The 19,595-nt window shown below is 45.0% G+C and overlaps 1 protein-coding gene across 5 annotated transcripts in view; it reads left to right on the forward strand.

The window, feature by feature from the left end:
• Positions 1-19,595, forward strand: part of ZDHHC14 (zDHHC palmitoyltransferase 14) — a 264,790-nt gene that overhangs the window by 180,553 nt on the left and 64,642 nt on the right. For all 5 annotated transcript variants that reach the window (XM_087865617.1, XM_087865614.1, XM_087865616.1 and 2 more), the window contains one exon: positions 7,414-7,572. In XM_087865617.1, the coding sequence (XP_087721743.1) occupies positions 7,414-7,572 (159 nt within the window). The remainder of the gene's footprint in view (positions 1-7,413; positions 7,573-19,595) is intronic.

Below are 19,595 nucleotides of genomic sequence, written 5' to 3' on the forward strand. Positions count from 1 at the left end.
TTCTAGCAAGCTTCCTGGGGATGCTGCTATTGCGGGTCCACGGAACACACTTTGAGTAGCACAGCCCCGGGCCAGGGTTCCACATCCTCAGCACCATTGCTATCTTGGGCTGGGTGATTCTTTGCCGCGTGGGCTGTCTTGTGTATTGTATGATGTTCAGCAGCATCCCTGGGCCGTTCTTACTCGATGCCAATAGCATTCCCTCCTGCTTCTGACAACCAAAAACGTCTTCAGACATTTTTGACTTTGGCCAGATTTTCCCTAGGGCACGACATCACCCCTGGTTGAGAATCGCTGCCCTAGGTGACCTTGATCATCAGCCAAGTGTAAGATATATTATTGAATGTGATTTGTTTGTACGTTTAAAAGTCCGTACTTTGGGTTTATCTGCCCTCCCTAGAGCGTAAGCCACAAAACGACAGAGGACTTAATGTATTCGCCACTGTATCCAGAGCACCCGGAAGACTGTGTAGCACACAGTTGGGGCCTAATAAATATTTGACAAGAATAGTGAATGAATGCGTGAAGCTAGCACCAAGTGCACATGAAGCTCATTCTCTGACGCTTCCTTTTTCTATTTTCTATGAAGCACACAGAGAAAGGTGGCTTTGCCCAATTCTCTACCAATATTGCATTGTGTTTTCCTCGGTTCCTGGTTAGAGCCTTAAGTGGTCAAGTTCTTGTGGGGCTGAAGAGTATGTTACAGTTCTCATCTGACAGATGCTTTTTCCTTGACCAAGTTCTCTCCTAAGGGAGATCCATCCTATGAGACCAAGTCCGGAGTAAGTCCAAAGCCTTTGTAGTTTCTAAGCGAGGTGACCTCCTATGACCAAACCCAGCTGCGCATTCAGGAGAGGCGAGATCCAGCCTGAGCTGCTCCGTCAGCCTGGGTTTGTTGTCCGCACTCACCATTTCCCCCTTTCTTAGGCTGCCGCTGCCCGCTGCTGCCCTTTCATTGTCCCCCCAACTTCCACCTCTTACAGTGCTGTGCGCGGCGTAGGGGACATCTGTGAGTGGGAAGAGCGCATATGAATCACTCCCCCTCAGAACCAGAAAGTGTCCGTGCCTGTCCCTTTCCATTCCTCCTCCTGAGCGGTTCCCAGGCAGCCCCAGTCCCCACTGCTTTGTTCACAAAGGCAGGACCGCCAGGAAGGGTGTGAGACTCCATGAAAAAAAGGATCCCCTTCCGTCCCATGTGGGACCCACACTTGCCCATGGGTTCCCCACTTCTGCTTTCCTTGTTCTCTTGCTCCCGGCTTTGCAGGCCCTCTCTGCTCCTACTTGAGATGTGCCCCACAGAGCAGAGGGGACTCGCCTGCCCCCCTGTGTGGCTCGGGTTTGAAACTCTGCCAGCTCGAGCCTCACCTCAGGCATCAGTTTTAGTCCTTGAAGATAAACGTTTAAGACAAACTGACAGAGCAGAGCTTCGGACGGGAGGGAGAGGGCTGGAGACCAACACCGCTTCACGAGCCCTCAAACGCACCTTCTTACCTAAGCATTTACAGAGGCAAAGCTACTGCCATCCAGTATATAGGTGAGAAAATATCCACATTTTACCCTCGAGTGGAAACCTAACCAATGTCTGTGGACAGACGAGGATTTGCTCTACTTTCCCCCCTAACGCTTTAATAGTTGAGTTGTCTAAGATCTAATCATTTTAATATCTTCCTATGGTCTTGGAAGCTTACAGACGGTTGGCCAAGAGGCTGTGTTAATTGGCTCTCAGCCATCTTCCTTCAGGGTAGATAACCATCTCGAGGTTCGGTAGTCTGTGTCCTGAGGCTGCAGAGTGCCAAGGAAAGGAGCCTTATGACATTGCAGATGTATTAGATCCAACAGCTGCCCTCAGCGCATGCAGGGACAGAATCGTGAAGGCCTGCGTATAAAGCAGATTGCACTTCCGCGGCGACTTGATTCCCAGTGCGGAGAAGCTTTACCTTCATCCCAGTTAAACATTTATTAGGAGAGACGCTCCCTCTCTGGAGGACACCGTCAGTGGTGGTGAATCGTCTATGAAACGTCAATGCATCCAGGAATCCCAGTGTTTCAAATCCTTTCAGTAAAGGAAAAGAATCTTAAGGTACATCTTTTGTGAGTCCGGATTTTTCCCTTTGCGTTTTTTTAAAAATTTCATTTATTTATTATAGAGAGAGCGAGAGAGAGCAGGCGAACAGGGGGAGGAGCAGAGGGAGAAGGAGAGAATCTCAAGCAGACTCCCCACTGCCCACAGAGCCCGAGGCGGGGCTCGATCTCATGACCCTGAGATCATGACCTGAGCTGAAATCAAGAGTCGAACGCTTAGCCAATGGAGCCACCCAGGCACCCCATTCCCTCTGCATTTTAAAAAAGCAGAGTTCAGTTACTTTATATGGTGAAGTTCAACAGTTTTAAAAGTTCAACAATTTTCTCCCTGAATTTGGAGCAGGAATAAATGAGATGGTAGACAAGTGGGTCTCTCGGGAGGTGAGTGCCCTATTTATTATTCTTTCAAGAAAAGAACAAGACTGATTCGGAGAGTGGCTTTGAAATAGGCATGTGTTAGCAAACAACTTACTTAAGACCTCTACTGAGCCCGGGTCTCCTCTCGGAGTGAAAAACTTCGTGTCCCTGGACTCACACTGCGCACAAGGCACCCCCTCCTGCTCCCCCTCTCTGCAGACCCCCTCTTCCTTTGCTGATTGTGAGTTTCCTGCCAGATGGGGATCTGTCACTGTTTCTGCCTCCACCCTCACAGCTACCGACGTTTGCAGGGGGTGGGGGTGACTTTATGAAGAAAAAGACCATGTCAGGCTTTTAAGTTCTCTTTCAAAATGCATATAAAAATGTCCTTAAGAAATATGGACTCAAATAAACTTGAAGTACTGTTAGAGGGTTATCCCCCCAAGTTCTAGTGTCCTTTGTCCATTAGATATTGCAGACCTCAGTTACTCTTTTTGCAATGGCTGTACTTACGCCATAGAGAGCAGCCCAGGGAACCGGAGGCACAATTGTTGCCAACAACAAAACCCCAAACCAAAAACAGAGTAATCGAGGATTCAACCAGGAACAGCACCACCTGTGGCCTGTGATGTGGGGTGGGCCACGGGGGCTCGTCGTCGCCGGGGACAAGGAACAGATTTTATGACCGGCCGTTGGCGTCAGTGTGAATGTTGAGAAACTTCCTTTGTGCTCAGGTGGGTATTTGAAGCCCTGGATATCAAGGCCCTAGTATTCACATCTATCCTGGACGCAGGCATGCCTGAAAGCTGTTGGTGTGCAGCCGCCATGTTGCCTGGCCCTCTCTGGTGGTGCAGACGAGCTGTGGGAGATGGGCCTCTGGACCAGCAGCAGCTAGGGACACATTTAAGAGGAGCAACAGCCTCAGGGAGATCTTGAGAGGGGCATCCCCAGGGAGGGAAGAGTCACTGGCTCTGAGGACTAAGGGCAGTGGACCGCTGACAGTGAGTGCTGGAGGACACCAGTCCTGGGCGTCCAGGCATCTTACGGGCCCACCTGCCAGAACTGTTGGCCTTCCAGATGGCATGCACCTTGAGGACCTACTGTGTGCGAGAAGCTCTGCTGGACCCTGGGAACATGCAAGCGGGTAAGGTGCAGTCCCTGCCCTCCAGCAGCATCTGGGAGAAGACACAAAAGCAGATCCTTGTACTGGTTGCCCTAGCGAGGTCCCAGGTCTTCCATCCAACCTGTGAGGACCACCAGCAGAGAACGAGTCTCCCCTGCTCCCAGCACAGGACTGGCCCCTGCTAGCACAACGCGATCACCGATTGAACATCCTATATACGTACATGAACTGCATGGTAGGACTCCAAAGGAGGAAAGAGCTCAGCTTACAAAGAGAAGCTTGAACTGGTCCTTTAAGGATGACGGGTATCTACGCAGAGAGCTGGAAAAGGAGGCCCAATGGGAGAAGGCACCGTGCCTGGAAGTAGGAAACAGCATCATCTGTCCAGGGGGCTCAAGGAGGCTTTGAGCACGGGCTCTCTCTAAGACTGAATGGCAAGAGAAGGTCAGGTGCATAGAGGACCACGTGGGCCCCATGGGAGGCCCTGAGGTGGTTGTGAGACTGGCATCTGGCAAGCTGGCTGAGGGAATGGGGTGGCCAGAGTGGCCAGGAGACCCCTGGGGACCCATATCTGTGTTTGTTCATGTATGGGGCCCCCACGGCCTCTGGCGTGGTATTTGGCTTAGAGTCAATGCGGCGGACCCATGAGCAACGTGGATTTGAACTACATGGGACCACTTATGCGTGCATTTTTTTTTTCGATAAATGCAGAACAGTATTGTAAATGTATTTTCTCTTCTTTATGATTTTCTTAATAAAATTTTCTTTTCTCTGGCTTCCTTGATTGTAAGAATACAGTATGTAATGCATATAATATACCAAATATATATTCATTACCTTTATGTTATTGGTAAGGCTTCTGGTCAAAATAGGCTATTAGTAATTAAGTTTTGGAGGAGTCAGAAGTTATACTTGGATTTTCAACTATGCAAGGGGTCAGCGCCCCCAACCCCAACATTGTTCAAGGATCAACCATATGTCCTAAATGTCAGTTGACTTTTTTTTTCTTTAGTTCTGTGGACCTTCAGTCAGTTAATGATGGCACAGCTGGGCCCTGAATCTAGGTCTTCTGATTTTTCAATTTCTTTTACATAAAAAGCTCTCCAGATATTTAGTCAAGAGTTTTGGGGTTTAGCTTAAGTCTTAAGCTTCAGTTGACCTTGTCTGTTGAATTCTAGCCTTCAGTTCACATTGTATCAAAGTTTTAATCTTTCCAAAAAGTACTTGGGAACTACAGGCTCACTAGTTTGTCTTAAGAAGTGCGAGCAGATCCTTTCCCAAGTCACTGCTACTCAGACCAGGATTTTTTTAGTGGTTCTAGTGTGGATGAGTGCGTCATCCCTGCTTTTTAAAACACTGTCCTTGACAATTCAGTTTTTAAACTTTTTTGATTAAATTAACACAAATATTATTGATTGGATTATTATTTTTAAACCTGTATCTGGCTTTCTAGTTTTTCTGCCCATGTTCGCAAGAGCTGAACTGATACAGTAGATTTCATGGCTGACATAAGGCCAGTGAGGTACCAAGTCATAATTAATTGAGGCCTTGGTGGCACCCAGTTGGCAGGTCTCTGGAGAGCTGACCTTATCTTTGATGTATTCAAAGCAAGTTATTTTTACCCAGATGCTTACGGAAGTACACAGCCATCTCGTCTCTTTGTTTTCTCCTTATTACAGAATCCGTTGAGATGTTTGATAAGGCAGCCAGTGGGGGGCCGGGCAGGTGGGACACATACCAAGAGAGGGTATCCTGCTTGGCAAGGCCACTCGGGGTCCTTGGGATGGCTCCACGGCTGTTTAATTATTCTAAGTAGAAGGGTTGTCCTCAGCCAAGGGGTAGAGCAGAGGGCTGCTCCTTACTCTTCCCGTTTCCCTGCCCTCCCACCACCGTCTCTCCCTCAGGTGTTCCTGAACTCTCTGTCCTCTCCTTCCATAACAATGCTTGGAGAACTTTAATTTTTCCATGAATAGAAAATGGCTGCTAACCATTCAAAATGCTTGCCCTACCACTGGGGCTGGTATTTTCACAAATACCAACACTTAGGCCACAGGGCGGGGGCAGATTTTCAGGCCTGGGTCCTCCTCTTATAAGGACATTGGGATGAAGGGTAAGGGGCCCCTGATGTCACAATGCACGCATGGTGGATTCTGTCCGTGCAAGGGTGCAGGCAGAGGGTGCAGCGTGGCAGATACCACCATACCTGGGGAGTTTTTACCACCCTGATGCCAGACTATACCCTGCCAATGAAATCAGACTCTCTGAGGGTAGGAAGGAAAGATCAGTAGTTTTGGAAGCTCTTCCCATAGCTCCTGCCCAGGTTGTTTGTGGGGGCCTCAGTGGGTGATGGGACTCACCACTACCACTTGGCAAATTTACCAAATGTTGCAACTGTTGCTGTCTGATCGTGTGTACTTTCAGTGTATATGAATTAAAAGGGACAGCTACGTTTAGTGCTACGGGCTCTGTTTCGAGAACACCATGAAGTTTCCCAAGATTTCCTCCAGCCCCTAGGGTCTGCCCTGCCTGTTTATTGGCTGCAGAGTCTCTGCCGAAGCCCTTAGATATTCTTGCTGTTCATCCCCCGTGGCCTCCTGCTCTTGGCTGCACAGCTAGCTGCCCCAAATTCTTTCTGGCAGGCCTCACAGGGCTGGGAGAGGTCTAGATGAGAATAAAACTCCCATGTTATCTTCCTGTGGAGCAGGGGTTCTCCACCCTGCCACACATTAGAATCACCCTGGGGGTGATTCTGATTTAATGGGTCTGGGGCAGGGTCCATGCCTTAGGGGAACTTTAAAAGCTCCTGGGTGATTCTAACGTGAACTCAGAGACAAGAACCAGATTGTAAGATAAAATGAAACTTTAAAAAATATACATATTTGTATTTTCTTCAACATTTAAAAAACTGGTTCTAAAAGATAATGAAAGATGCTGGTCAGACTATAAAATATGGAAATTATTTTTAAATATGCATTTAAATATATTCATATATATAATTATATATAATATGTATATTATACATTATTTATAAATACATAATTTATACATATATTATGTATAAATATACATTTAAAGGTATATTGTATTATATATAATATATAATTTATGTTATATATTATAAAATATATATAATGTAAAATATACATTCAACATATATATATTTATGTATAAATATACATTTAAAAGTATATAATATAATATTACATAATAATATATAATTAATAAAATATTATATTCCCTCCATCCAATACCTGCTATTTTTGAGGAGGCCAGTGTGCAAGATGGGGAATTCTTAAGGTGTATTTGGAATGAGCCATCAGAGAAAGATCTTGGTATCAGTGTCACCTGCTATATTAATTAGGGCAACACTAGCTGCTGTAACAAATAAAGCCCAGACCTTCAGCAGTTTAACACCGTGGGAATTTAGTGTCCATGTAACAGTATGGAAGGTGAAGAGGTCAGAGAGGCAGCTCTACTCTGCGCAGTCACCCAGGGTCCCCAGTCTCTGGTTCCGAGGTGCACCTGCCTGGAGGGGAGAGGGCGGGCGGGGCTCCATGGGGAGGTACCCATTGGCTGGCCTGGTCATATGTGCTCGAATCCCATTGGCCAGAGCTCAGTCACGTGGCCGCTCCCACCTGTGTGAAACAGTCCAGGCGGCCTGAGCCCTGGCAAGGAGCTGGAAGGCTGTGGGGCAGCAGGTGCCTCCCAGAAAGGCAGAGGTGTCCCAAGGCCAAGTGTGGCCACTGCCCTTAGAAATGCAGACTCCCTCCAGGCCTCCCTTCTAGGTGCGATAGACTGCAGAGGCCAAGCGACTGTGTTAAGGGCGTGTGTTCTTTTTCTTTTCTCCACAGATATCGCAAACGGCACCGGTTCAGGGGGGTACCGCCCACCTCCCAGAACCAAAGAAGTCATCATCAATGGCCAGACTGTAAAACTTAAATATTGTTTCACCTGCAAGATTTTCCGGCCCCCTCGTGCCTCTCATTGTAGCCTTTGCGATAACTGCGTAGGTGAGTAGCCACCGACATGCCTCTGTTCTGCCTCTCACGTGGGTGGTGAGATGTCTGTAGCTAATGGGGTGGCTGATTTCCTTGGAGAAGACTGCGCTAAAGACAGTCAGCATGAGTGTCTCTTTAACCCTCCAGAACCGAACAACTCAATACTAGTTAATATTTCAAGTGCCTCCTGCCGCTGATCCCATTCACCAAGCCTGGTGTTATCAAATCTCTGTTTTTCCTTTTTCCGTCTTCCGCCACCTCCACTCCCGGTACAGCGCCCTAGGCCTTCTCCTCCCGGAGCACACGCTCCAGAGTGGGTTCTTTGTTGCCTGGAGCTGCGAGGTCAGCAGGCACTGCAAATAAAACCATGTCGCCCCGAGGTCCCTCCATTGCCCAAATGTAGCCAGATGTGCTTTGTGCAGTTCTCCCAGCTGTTCAGAGCGGCACTTGGTAGGGGAGCTGGAGGCCCCTTGAATCCCAAGAAGAGGAAAAGAGGCAGAGGCCGGAGACTTCCAGGCCTACAGTTAGGATCTTGCTCTTCCAGAGACCACCAAGACCATCCCTCTCTGTCTGCTTGCTTTCTCCAGGGCAGACTAGAGAAACAGGCAGAGGGAATGGGTAGCACAGATGTCCTCCGTGGTAAGACGTGTCTCTACAGTTAGGCACCATTGGCCCAGCACAGGATTTTTACAGCTGACATGGGTCTCAGCCCCTTGGAATTACTTGGCAAGCACTTCCTGTCACTTCAGACTGAGAACTGCTAGCCACACCCACAGACCATCTTTTTCTCTGGTCTGAAGCTTCTTAGAGATGAAGCTGGCAAGGAGATGGTAGAAGACCCAAGTCACGGGAAGGGTGGGTTACACAAAAGCTCTGCCCACTGGGAAAGACCCACGTTTCTCCAGTCCCATGGCCTGCCTCTAATAGAAATGACCACGGATACTTCTGGGCGTTAGGCACAGGAATCCTCTATTAGCTCATACCCAACCTTGTTTACCTCAGTAACACACCAATGGCCAACACTCTTTCTGAGTCTGTTAGGATTTGTAGTCTCTATTCTTGAGGAAAATAAAACGTTACAATGCACTTCTGCTGTGCAAAACTGTTTTCCTCTTATTTGTCTGAAAATTACTTCATCCTAACTTTAAAAATCTACAATTTGGTAGAAAGTCTCTGCTTTCCCCATGAGACCTTGTCTTGGTTTTATTAACTTAGATAAATTACTTTAAGCCTTGCCCCCCAAGCAGAACAGCATGAAATTTCATTCAGTCTTTTCCCATTTTGCAAGTAGCCTGAGTCGAGAGCTGGGAATCTGGCACCGGATGGCCTGGGTGCAAATACCAGCATCATGACTCCAACAAGCTACTTAAACGCTCTATGCCTCAGTCTTCCCATCTGTACAATGGGGTTGGTAACAGTAACTACTTCATTGGATGGTTGAGGGGTTAAATGGGTCCATACAAGGAAGAGTGCCCAGAAGAGTGCCTTGGCATAGTGCCTGGTATAGAGCAAATGTTACTGTTATATCTGTAATTATTGTTGCTAATCTGTTCTTACTGCTGCTTCCTTGATAGTTTTGATTGGCTTTCTCTGTTTGATTTCTTGAGCTACTGTAGCCCTCTATGGATGTGATGACCAAAATCGCACCTGGTCCTCTGTGTCGGGGCAGACCAGGGTTTCCACAAGGATACACGACAGTCTTGTTAGATTTCTGATAGGCTTCCTGGGGACTTCAGCCCCAGTGGCCATCTTGAGCACGCTTTTAAGTCAAAGCATTGCAGTGGCTTAAATATCTTCAGGGAGTAACCTGTAGGGATTCTCAAGACCCTTGCTTGGGTCGTAATTTTGATATTACATGATGGAATATTATATGATGGAATATTGTATGATGTAACTTACATTTTTCACAAAAGCTCTTCTGTTACTTTGCATGCCTTCTCCTAGAGGTCTAGTGACTTATGCCACTGGGCATTTATGGGTAGGGAGTTGATATCTACAAACCCAAAGAGCTTACTGGGCACCTCCTTCTCTTTATTATTTATAAAAATGTTTACCTATTCCTAGACATCTGACCGTTCCATTTATATCAACTGGTCTCAATCTTCTGTTTCTTTCTCTAGGCTAGACTCCTAATCATGATAAAACTTTCTTCCCAGCTCATCGTGTTTTAAAATTCTCTTCGGATTATTGTAAAACACTTTCTAAAAGCTCATGTAATCGTATTTATTCCCTCCAACACCCGGAGGTGTACATACATGTCCCTTAAAGAACGCTGATGAATTAGATGTAAAATCCCCTTACTAAAATTATAAATCAACCCCAGTTAATGGTGTACTTCTCCTCGAGGATAACTGTTTATGATACCACAATGTCTTATGGAAACTACCATCTGAGAAAATAAGAGCCTCCAGTCGATAGTGTCTAGGAGCCCTTCTGCAACCTTTCTGATAAATCCAAGTCATGGTGGCAATCCAGCACTCCCCAAATAAGCACGGTGGTGTCCTATAATTGGGAGACTCAGAACCTCAAAGGGAGAGGCAAGAAAGGGGGAAAGTTTGGGAGTGTCCTCAAGAGGAGGAAAACTGGCCAAAGGGCACATTGCCAACATCTGCCTCTAAACAGCATCTGCTGGACCTGGGGCTGGAGTTTGGCAAACCTTGATCAGGGCCTCAGTGTACAAATGACAGGTGAGATAAGTAGCATACAGCTGATTTAAAATAAAGCTACTCACAGCACTCCTGGAATAGCCACCCAGTGATTCAAACCTACATAGCTTTAGTTTTCCAGTTCATTATGCTGCATTTGGGCCTTTGGGGTGACCTATTAGCAGACCAGCAAATTGGACCTTCTTCTGCGTTCGGGAAAATAGAGTGGAAAGCAAATATCTCCAACTGAGAAGTGCAGTTGCAGAGTTTGCCATGATTTTATTTTTAGGTAGAAAGTTTTCATTGAAAGCATTATACTTTTTGCAGCCAGGGAGAAATGTACAATGATGTGCAGAAAGCCAGGGTTTAGCACATGCGGCTTCCCTTCCCTTGTAATGAATGGGTTTGGGTTGGTTCTTCCTACGTACACAACTAAATGTCACTTTACACTGGGAGGGGAGAGAGGAAAAATGCAGTTTCCCAGGCAGTTCAGAAGAGTATTTTTCTTTGTTAAGTAAATTTGAAAAGAGAGCACACTGGTAGGGGACTGAGGGAAAAGCTTTCTTAGAGAGCAGACTCTGGTGCAAATATAGAACGGGTTAGCAGAGCCTAGTGGTTGGCAATGTAATGCACAAGACCCAGGACTGGATCCAGGTCCTGTCATCGGATGGTATTAGTACCTGGGTGGGTTATCTGACTATCCCCAACTGTTACCACATCTGCAAAATGGGATGACCCTAGTACTACCTCATAGGTTTCTTCTAAGGATTAAGTGCGATACTATCCGGCAGGGGCGCCATATAGACCTGGTGCACGCTGGGGGCTCAGTGAGTGCTTGCCATCAGTGTTATCATGGGTGACCAGGGACATGCTGCCATAACACTCCCAAACGACTTCACAGAACGAGGTTCGTCTTCACAGTGTGGTAGGACTCACCTTGTTTTCCTGTAATCTGGTGCGCTTTAGGTGACCTGCGGTCCTGGAAGTGAATATTTCCCCCCCACCCCTCTGGCTTTGTCCCTGTTTACCTCTCTCTCTCAGAGCCTTTCTCAGTCTTCTCTCTAGTTCTTTTTCTCTGTTGCCATCAGTTGTTTCTGCACATATGGAACAGGGTATTTCGGCTCATTTGTTAATCCAGGCAATCTTTGAAGTTATACAATATTCTTAAATGACCAACATCTGGGGCCGTGGAGCCCCTTCCGCTCTCTCGGATCCTCAGGATCCCTCAGATCATTCTTAAGGTGAGACTAACTGAAGGTGCTGGAAAGCAAACTGCGTGCTTGGGAGGTCCTGGCAAACTCACTGTGTACTCCCAGAGCCCCAAGTGAGTCCGCTCCACATTTCAGGGAAGTCTGTCCGTTGGTGGTCTCTGGTCTCCTGTCACAATAGCCAGCAGCTTTTACCGGAATTAGGTATTCTGAATACAATCTAGACCTGTAATTAAAAGGGACTTACTTGAAAGTAGTTTGATCACACACCGTGGACTAAGTTGAGTTTGCTAAATAATGAGATGGCGCATGCGAGCCTTTGTAAGCCTGCTATACCAGGAGTTTGTCTAGCTCTGACCAGCCCGAAGGCAGCTTAGCCTGCGGCCCAGAGGTGGCCTTTGGAGGCAGCAGCCCCTGGGTCCCAGACCTGCTGCCCTGTGTGGGCAAGGAGCACCCTCTGTGCTTACGCCGTGCCATATCTGGAAGTGCTGTGAGGTCAAAGAACAGGGCGTGTGAGGCCCTCAGGCTGTGTCGGCCCCTGGGGAGGGCTCAGCACTTCCAGCCTCTTTCCTCACACAAGGGGTGCCCTAGTCCCATTTTGTTCGGACCTTGTCTGTTAGTTCTGGTGTAGGTGGCACAAAGAACCTCCAGAGGCCCTCCACAGGGACTTGGTGTTCAGTGACTTGTTTTTGGTAGGGCTCTACCACCATCTTTAAAAATCCTTATATAATCCCTTTCTCATTCCCCTGCCTCTTTTTTTGCTGTGCCCTTTTTCTCCTGGGAGTACTACGCACTCCCCTTCTCAGCCCACAGTGTCTCCTTCCCCTTGATCCAGCTGCTTCCTCTGTGATGTGGTTTTCTGAGCTCAACTGCTGATATCTTGTCTGTTGTGTACACTCTGTGTACATTAGAGCTCACTCATTAGAGTTACTGCCGTGCGGTTATGCTCAGTATTGAGGTTTAGAATATCTGAGATTTGGAATTGCAGCTGCCTTCTGGTGTGGAGTTGCATTCTGGAATGTCTTTATAACTATTAGGTATGGTGAGAGGACTATTAATTTCCCATAGGAAAGTGTATCATTTGAGGGGAATGGAGAGGACTGGTATTTGTATCCTCCCAAGAACCAAAACAAACAGGGCTTTACTGTACCCGCCTCCCAGTTTCAAGTATCTTTTCTTTTCAGTCACATTTAATAAGCACCTATGTGTCAGACCCTGTGCTAGTAGCTAGATGCATCAGAGTAAAAGACAGTCCTCAAAGATCATTACTAAGAACAGATTAAGGAGAATTCAAGATAGAAATCATTATATTTATTATGTTGCATAAGCCAAAGAGAGTAATTTTACACTGGTAAAGAGTACAATTAATAATTTAGTCATCAACAGATATGTACCAGATAACATTGCATCAAAATATATAAAGTAAAAATTGTTAGAGAAGCAAGGATAATTTGGTATAAACATAATGCTAATGAGAAACAATTGCATACTTCTAATTTTGGTGGTTTGGATAAGTAAAATACAAGTAAGGAAATAAAGAATACTCATATATAATTAATAAATATATGCTGAACTTTGTTTCTACAAAGTATACTTACCTTTTTTTTTAACTATGTGTGGAATATTTACAAAAAACAATCATACTAGGCCACAAAAAATTCCTCACTTTCTAAAACCAGACATTGCACAGATCATAATATCTGATGGCACAACAGTAAAACTAGAAATCAGTCACAAAGAGATAAATATACAAACTTGACCAATTGTGGTATTTTTTTTAAAAAACATTTTAAACTTCAAACACAAACCTCAAAATCACAGATTTGGAATAGTTAGAAAGTGACAATAAGAAACATGCAAAAGAAAACTGTATGCTGGTTAGAATTCTAAATTTTAAACACACAAAATAGTTGACCTAAGCAGAAAAGGAATTATTTGGAAAGCTGTCAGGTAGCTCACAGGAATGAAGGAGAAGCCTGAGAAACAGGCACAGAAACCAGGAAGAGCCAGGGAAGGCTGAGTGACTGAGTGCAAACAGTCACTACAGCAATAGGATGTCATGGGAGGCACGAGCACCACAAGCAAAATGTTTGTTGCACCACCACCGAGTTCTAATTCTGCTGCTGCTATCAGCTTAAAACTGTGACTCTGTCCGTCTGCAAGGACTCTGGGTTCAGACATCTGGGTGAGAGCACCTGGGCCTGTTTCGCTTCCACACCCAAGAAGCTAGGAAGGTGGGGGAGGTTAACTACCCACTTTCAGCTTCTATAATGGGGTGGGAGGGTGGGGTCCTGCCTCCCACCTATTTTGGGATTCTCCCCAAAACAGAAAGTTTACTTAGATGGTGAATGGCCAATAAAACAAAAAGTTTTTAAAAATCTAGTACAAAAAACAAAACTGAATTTAGAAACAAATAAACCAACATAGCATCCATCTCAAGAAGATAGAAAAAGAATAGCAAAATAATCTTAAGAAAAACAGGAAGAAAATGATTAATGACCTAGAAAACAGAAGAATAAATATGATACCACCTCTAATTCTTTGGAAAATAAACAACGGAAAGATCAACTTCTGGTAAGACAGAAAGAGAGAATAACAAGAAAGTGGAAATAACAGATTCAAATAAGACAAATATAGGTGAGTTTTTTAGTTACTAGAAAATAACTACATTAGTTTGCATATTATATAACTCTCCGCTATTGCTTTGAAAATCTCAGTGAAACATGATTTTGTGGGAAATGAGTCAAAGAATGAGTGGAAACTTAAATAGACTACTAATAATGAAAAACTGAGTAATTTACTAAAGATTCATCCAAGAAAGATGCTAGAATGAAACAATCTTATTCTCAGTGCTCTGAATAGCATTTCAGATCTTAGAGCAGCTTGGAGAGCTTTTCAGTTCATTTCACCAGGATAGCATAAACCTAACACTAAAATCTGACAAAAACAACATGAAAAAAAGAAGAGTCTCATTAATAAATGTATATAAAAGTCAACATGATAACATAGCAAATTTAATCTAGCAATATTAGGGAGAGTATAAGAGAATTCCTCATTTTGACATAGAAGAGCATATTCCAGGAATGCAATTTTTTCAAATATTAATAAGCCTCTTACTGTATCAATAGGTCAAAGCCCAAAAAGTATATGATCATGATAATAGATAATAAAAAGAGATTTAATAAAATTTGGCACCCATTTCTAACTCTAAAACTTGGTAAACCAAAATTGGGAGGTCTGGTAGACAGAATTTGGGCCCTGTGATCTCCATACCATGGTATTACTCCCATAGTTAGGTCACCTCACATGACGAAGAGGTTTTGCAGATGTCAGTAAGGTTACTAATTAATTGACTTCAAGTAATGGGTATTATCCTGGATTATCCAGGTGGGCCCAGTGTAATGACAAGAGCCCTTCAGAGCAAACAGCAGAGATTCCAAGTAGGGGAAGGATTCAACCTGCATGGTTGGCTTAAAGATGGAGGGGATCATGTGGAAAAGGTGAGAAAGAAATGAATCCTGTCAACTGCACTAGGCTTGGAAGGAAGAGCACCCAAATCCAATGGTGCCTGCACCCCCCACCTTCATCTTGATCTTAGCCTTGGGAGACCCTGAGCCAAGCTCCTGACCCGCTAAAATGTCAAGACACTAGATTTGTGTTGTTTAAAGCCACTGCACTTTGAAGAGACATCCGTAGTCCCATGTTCATTGCAGCAGCATTCACAATAGCCAAGAAATGGAAACAATCTAAGTGCCTGTCAATGGATGAATGGGTAAAGATGGTGTTGTAGACGTACAATGGAATGTTATTCATCCACAAGAAAGAAGGAAATCTGTCATTTGCATCAACATGGATGTATCTCGAGGACATTGCGCTAAGTGAAATTAGTCAGACAAAGACAAATTGTGTATGATACCATTTATATGTAGAATCTAGAAAAGCCATACTCATAAAAACAGAGTAAAATGGGGGGTGGGGGACCAAGAGAGATGTTTAAATGTACAAATTGCTAGGCAGTTATAGAAAACTAATAAAAAAGAATATCCTTTAATATGATTGTTGTAAAGATGAAAAAAGCTGATATTTTCTTTATGGCAAAACACTGGAGTTATTTTACATTAAAGTTAAAAACAGATTAGGATGTTCACTCTCATTGCTAGCATTTAACATTTTTCTAGCTTTTTCTAACTAATGCAGAAGGATGAGAAAAAATAAATACGAACTATCAAAAAGGAGCAGGCAAAATTATCCCTTCATTGTAGATGACAAGAAAACCAACAATAATATTAAGGCTAGTACGAGCAAATATTAGAAGTAGTGTTTTAAATTCGGTAGGGTTCTTAGTTACCAAATCAAAACATTAAAGTAGGTGGCCAATAGAGCTACCCTATGATCCAGCAATTGCATTACTGGATATTTACCCCAAAGATACAGACATAGTGAAGAGAACGGCCTTATGCACCCCAATGTTCATAGCAGCATTGTCCACAATAGCTAAATCGTGGAAGGAGCCGAGATGCCCTTCAACAGATGACTGGATTAAGAAGATGTGGTCCATATATACAATGGAGTATTACTCAGCCATCAAAAAGAACGATTTCTCAACATTTGTTGCAACACGGACGGGACTGGAGAAGATAATGCTAAACGAAATAAGTCAAGCAGAGAAGGACAATTATCATATGGTTTCACTCATTTATGGAACATAAGAAGTAGGAAGATTGGTAGGAGAAGAAAGGGAAGAAGAAAGGGGGGGTAAACAGAAGGGGGAATGAACCATGAGTGACTATGGACTCTGGGAAACAAACTGAGGGCTTCAGAGGGAAGGGGGTGGGGGAATAGTATAGGCCGGTGATGGGTATTAAGGAGGGCACGTATTGCATGGTGCACTGGGTGTTATACGCAAGTAATGAGTCATGGAACTTTACATCAAAAACTAGGGGTGTACTGTATGGTGACTAACATAATAAAAATAAAATTAAAATAAATAAATAAATAAATAAAGTAGGTGGCCGTATATTAGTTAGGAATCACAATTGAAATCAAGATACATTCTCTCCACAAACTTCTTTATAAATTTAACTGATTTGAGGTGGGGGACAAGATAAAATAGTTGTACAGTTCAATCAAAAGAATAAGCTAGCCATAATAACCAATAACGCTGTGGGAAAAGAACAATGCAAGGAGACCTGTACCATTAGATATCATGACGTCTAAAGCGTGTCCCAGACCCACAGCCCAGGTGCAGAAAGTGACTCGAGGGCCCCCCTACACGTGTGCATATGTGTGTGAACGATTTCTTCATTATCGTTTCTAAATTTTCCAAATCTCTAAAGTGACCATCAGAATGCACAGTCCTTGTTCAGAAGGGTCTCACCGCCTGGCAAGGAAGGCAGAGACCACCAATACAGTGGAGTATGGCAAGTGACATGGGGAGGGGTCTTCAGGAGCCCAGACTTCACAGTGCCGGGGTCCTTATGCCAAGTCGTACAGCGTAAGTAGGGGATTACTGCATTGCAGGAGGGGCAGGAGACTCAGCAGGTCGACATACTGGGCAGACCAGACAGTAGGACAGAGGCTCGGAGATTTGCAAGGATGCTTGAAAGCAGTCCAAAAGACCAATCTCCTGAGATTTGGGGGAGCTATTAACTCTATGACTCCTGCGGGGGCTGCCTCTGAGCTTTCTGCAGTGGCACACGGGCTGGGTTCTTCTGCTCCTTGGGACATATAGCCCCTTCCTGTTCGCCTGTCAGTTTTTTCTTAGTGTCCAGAGTTTTGTCCTTTTTGGTTGAAGGAACAGGTCCTGTAACTAAACTTCAAACTATATCAAACAATCTCCTTAATCCTTTTGGAGCCAAGCCACCAGTCCTGTTTTCACCTTCTCCCCTTCATGGACCATGGAAAGTTCCTCCATGCTTCCGATAATTGTGTGCCTACCTCTGACTCAAAGTGAATACATACAGTCATGAGATCTTTTAGCTGAAAACAAACTTGGAGGTTTTTGTTTGCATAGATCGTCTATTGTAGTGGTCCGAGGGTTGAAGGGGGCTTGCGAAATGAAGAGAATGTCAGGGACTGTTCCCATCATTGTGATGTAACTCGCACTTTGCAGGACTGGGGAGAGAGCCGGAATTCAGTTCACGGCTGTGCAGAACACTGCCATGTGTTCATAAAAGGTTTTAGTCATATCAGAAGTTCAGAGCCAAATTTACCCACCTCTGAGAAATGTAAATAAGACCTCGGGGCTTGTATTTTTGGCACTAACTTATTCCTGGTTTGCTTATAAGAAGCTCAAGCCCTTTTTCAGAAAGAGGGGGGTTTTAATTAAGTCACTCATTAGGAGTGGTTCAGTGTTATTAGCTCAAGTGACAGATGACAGAATTCCAAGTAACCTTCCTGACTCACTTGACACTAAGATGACATTCTTTCCTGGAAGCCTTTTCACCTCGTCTTGCGTCAGATGAAAACCATTTCTGGGTGCCTCCACCCTGTTTGCCCTGTCTCTTCCTGCCAGCTCTCATTTCCTGTACATCACGCCCCCTCTCCTTCTCCTTGTCCCCAGCTGGTCCCCACTCTTCTCTTGGTTCTGCACAGTCTTCTGTGGAGTCTTCACCCTGCAGCTTGGAGCCACCGTCTTGTTCCAGCCAAGTAGCCAGCCTCTTCCCTGCCAATCTCTTTCCCAACATGCTCTCCCCACGAGGAGGTCCTCTGTGTTCTGCTTCCAGGAGTTTCTTCCAAAAAAAACAACATTGAGGGTCTAGAGGGGCTTTTGAGGCAATGACCAACATAAAATGAAACTCTACAAAGTCTTTCATCTTGCAGAAGAATCTACTTCAAAACATATTTGTTACAGGTGTAAGTACATGTAAGTATATATAAAGGCCTTAAGATGGACTACGTGGGCCCGGGAGTCTGCATTTTAGCACCGTTCCCAAGGGGTTCTTAGTCACAGTCGAGGTTGAGAGCCAGGGGATCAGACAGGGTTCCCACCTAGAGGTCAGGCCATGTGGAAGCCTTAGGAATTGCTCATCTCTCACAGAGAAGAGGCCAACAGTGAGACTTTCTACAGGAGGCAGCCACTTCCAGAAGCGTAACTGCTAAGGTGTGTTGCCACCTTGAAATTTTAATATTAATAAGTAGCTGCCATCTTTGAAGCCTGCTGGAAGCCATGAATTGGAAGTATTGAAAACTCATCAATAAGGCTGTATTTCTCCTCCAGCTCCCCTTAGGGCCATCTTTTCTCTGGGTGTCTGAAGTAGATGTAGACACAGTTTACTAACAAGGGTGGAAGCAATGCAGGCATTGACAGCAGATCCCAAAGTATGTATTCATAATAACCCGCTGTTGACTTGAGTGGCCTAGAATCGGACCTGGCCTCCAGCAACAGATTATTACATGGAAAGAGAGCACAAAGAAGTGCAAGACGGGCCTCCTGCCCTTGAGAAGTTTTCTGCCTATGTATGAAAAGTTCACTAACTCCATAAAGAATATTTGACAAGTTTATAGCACTCAGGATATCTAGCCTGACCTTAGGATGGTCATTTTAGACAAATTCTCACGAAGGGATGAGATGGGAGGAAAATCTGGAAAAATTAGATGGCAGCCTCCCTAAATCCCGCATGCCGTCCAAGAAGGAGAGACCAGACTCAGCCACTAGCACGTCATGCTGGAACAGGAAATGGAGTTGATCAAAATCTGGCCTTAGGAGGACTAATCTCACATAGTGTAAAGTGAGTTGATGAGATGTATTAGCTACTATCCAGTGATGCTGTCTGACAAACACCCTCCAAAATCTCCATGGCTTTTAACAAATAGCACTTCTCTTTCTCATGTGCCTGTGGGTCGTGGGGCAGTGCTGGGAACTGGCTGGGCTTGGCTCCAGGCATTGATGAGGGTGACTCTTCTCCTCCAATTTGATTCTGAGGACGCGGGCTAAAGGGACTGCAGCTAGCAGGGACGTGTTCTCCTCCCAGTGTGGCTCATTGGACTGCGTGATAGGGTGCCAAAACGAGCAGTATCTCTTAAGGCCTCTGCTTACAGGGCATCTGCTAAGCTTCCGTTGGCCAAGCAAGGTGGATGACCATGACCATGATCTGTCAGTGGGGCAGGGAAGGATACTCCACCTCAAGAGGGAGGAAAGTGAGTATTTGCTGAAATTATCCAGTCTGTCACCTGCAGGGAG

Source organism: Ursus americanus, chromosome 11 (assembly GCF_024610735.1).
Source record: "Ursus americanus isolate L20-20 chromosome 11, mUrsAme1.1.p, whole genome shotgun sequence".
In the NCBI taxonomy this organism is placed as follows: Eukaryota; Metazoa; Chordata; class Mammalia; order Carnivora; family Ursidae; genus Ursus; species Ursus americanus.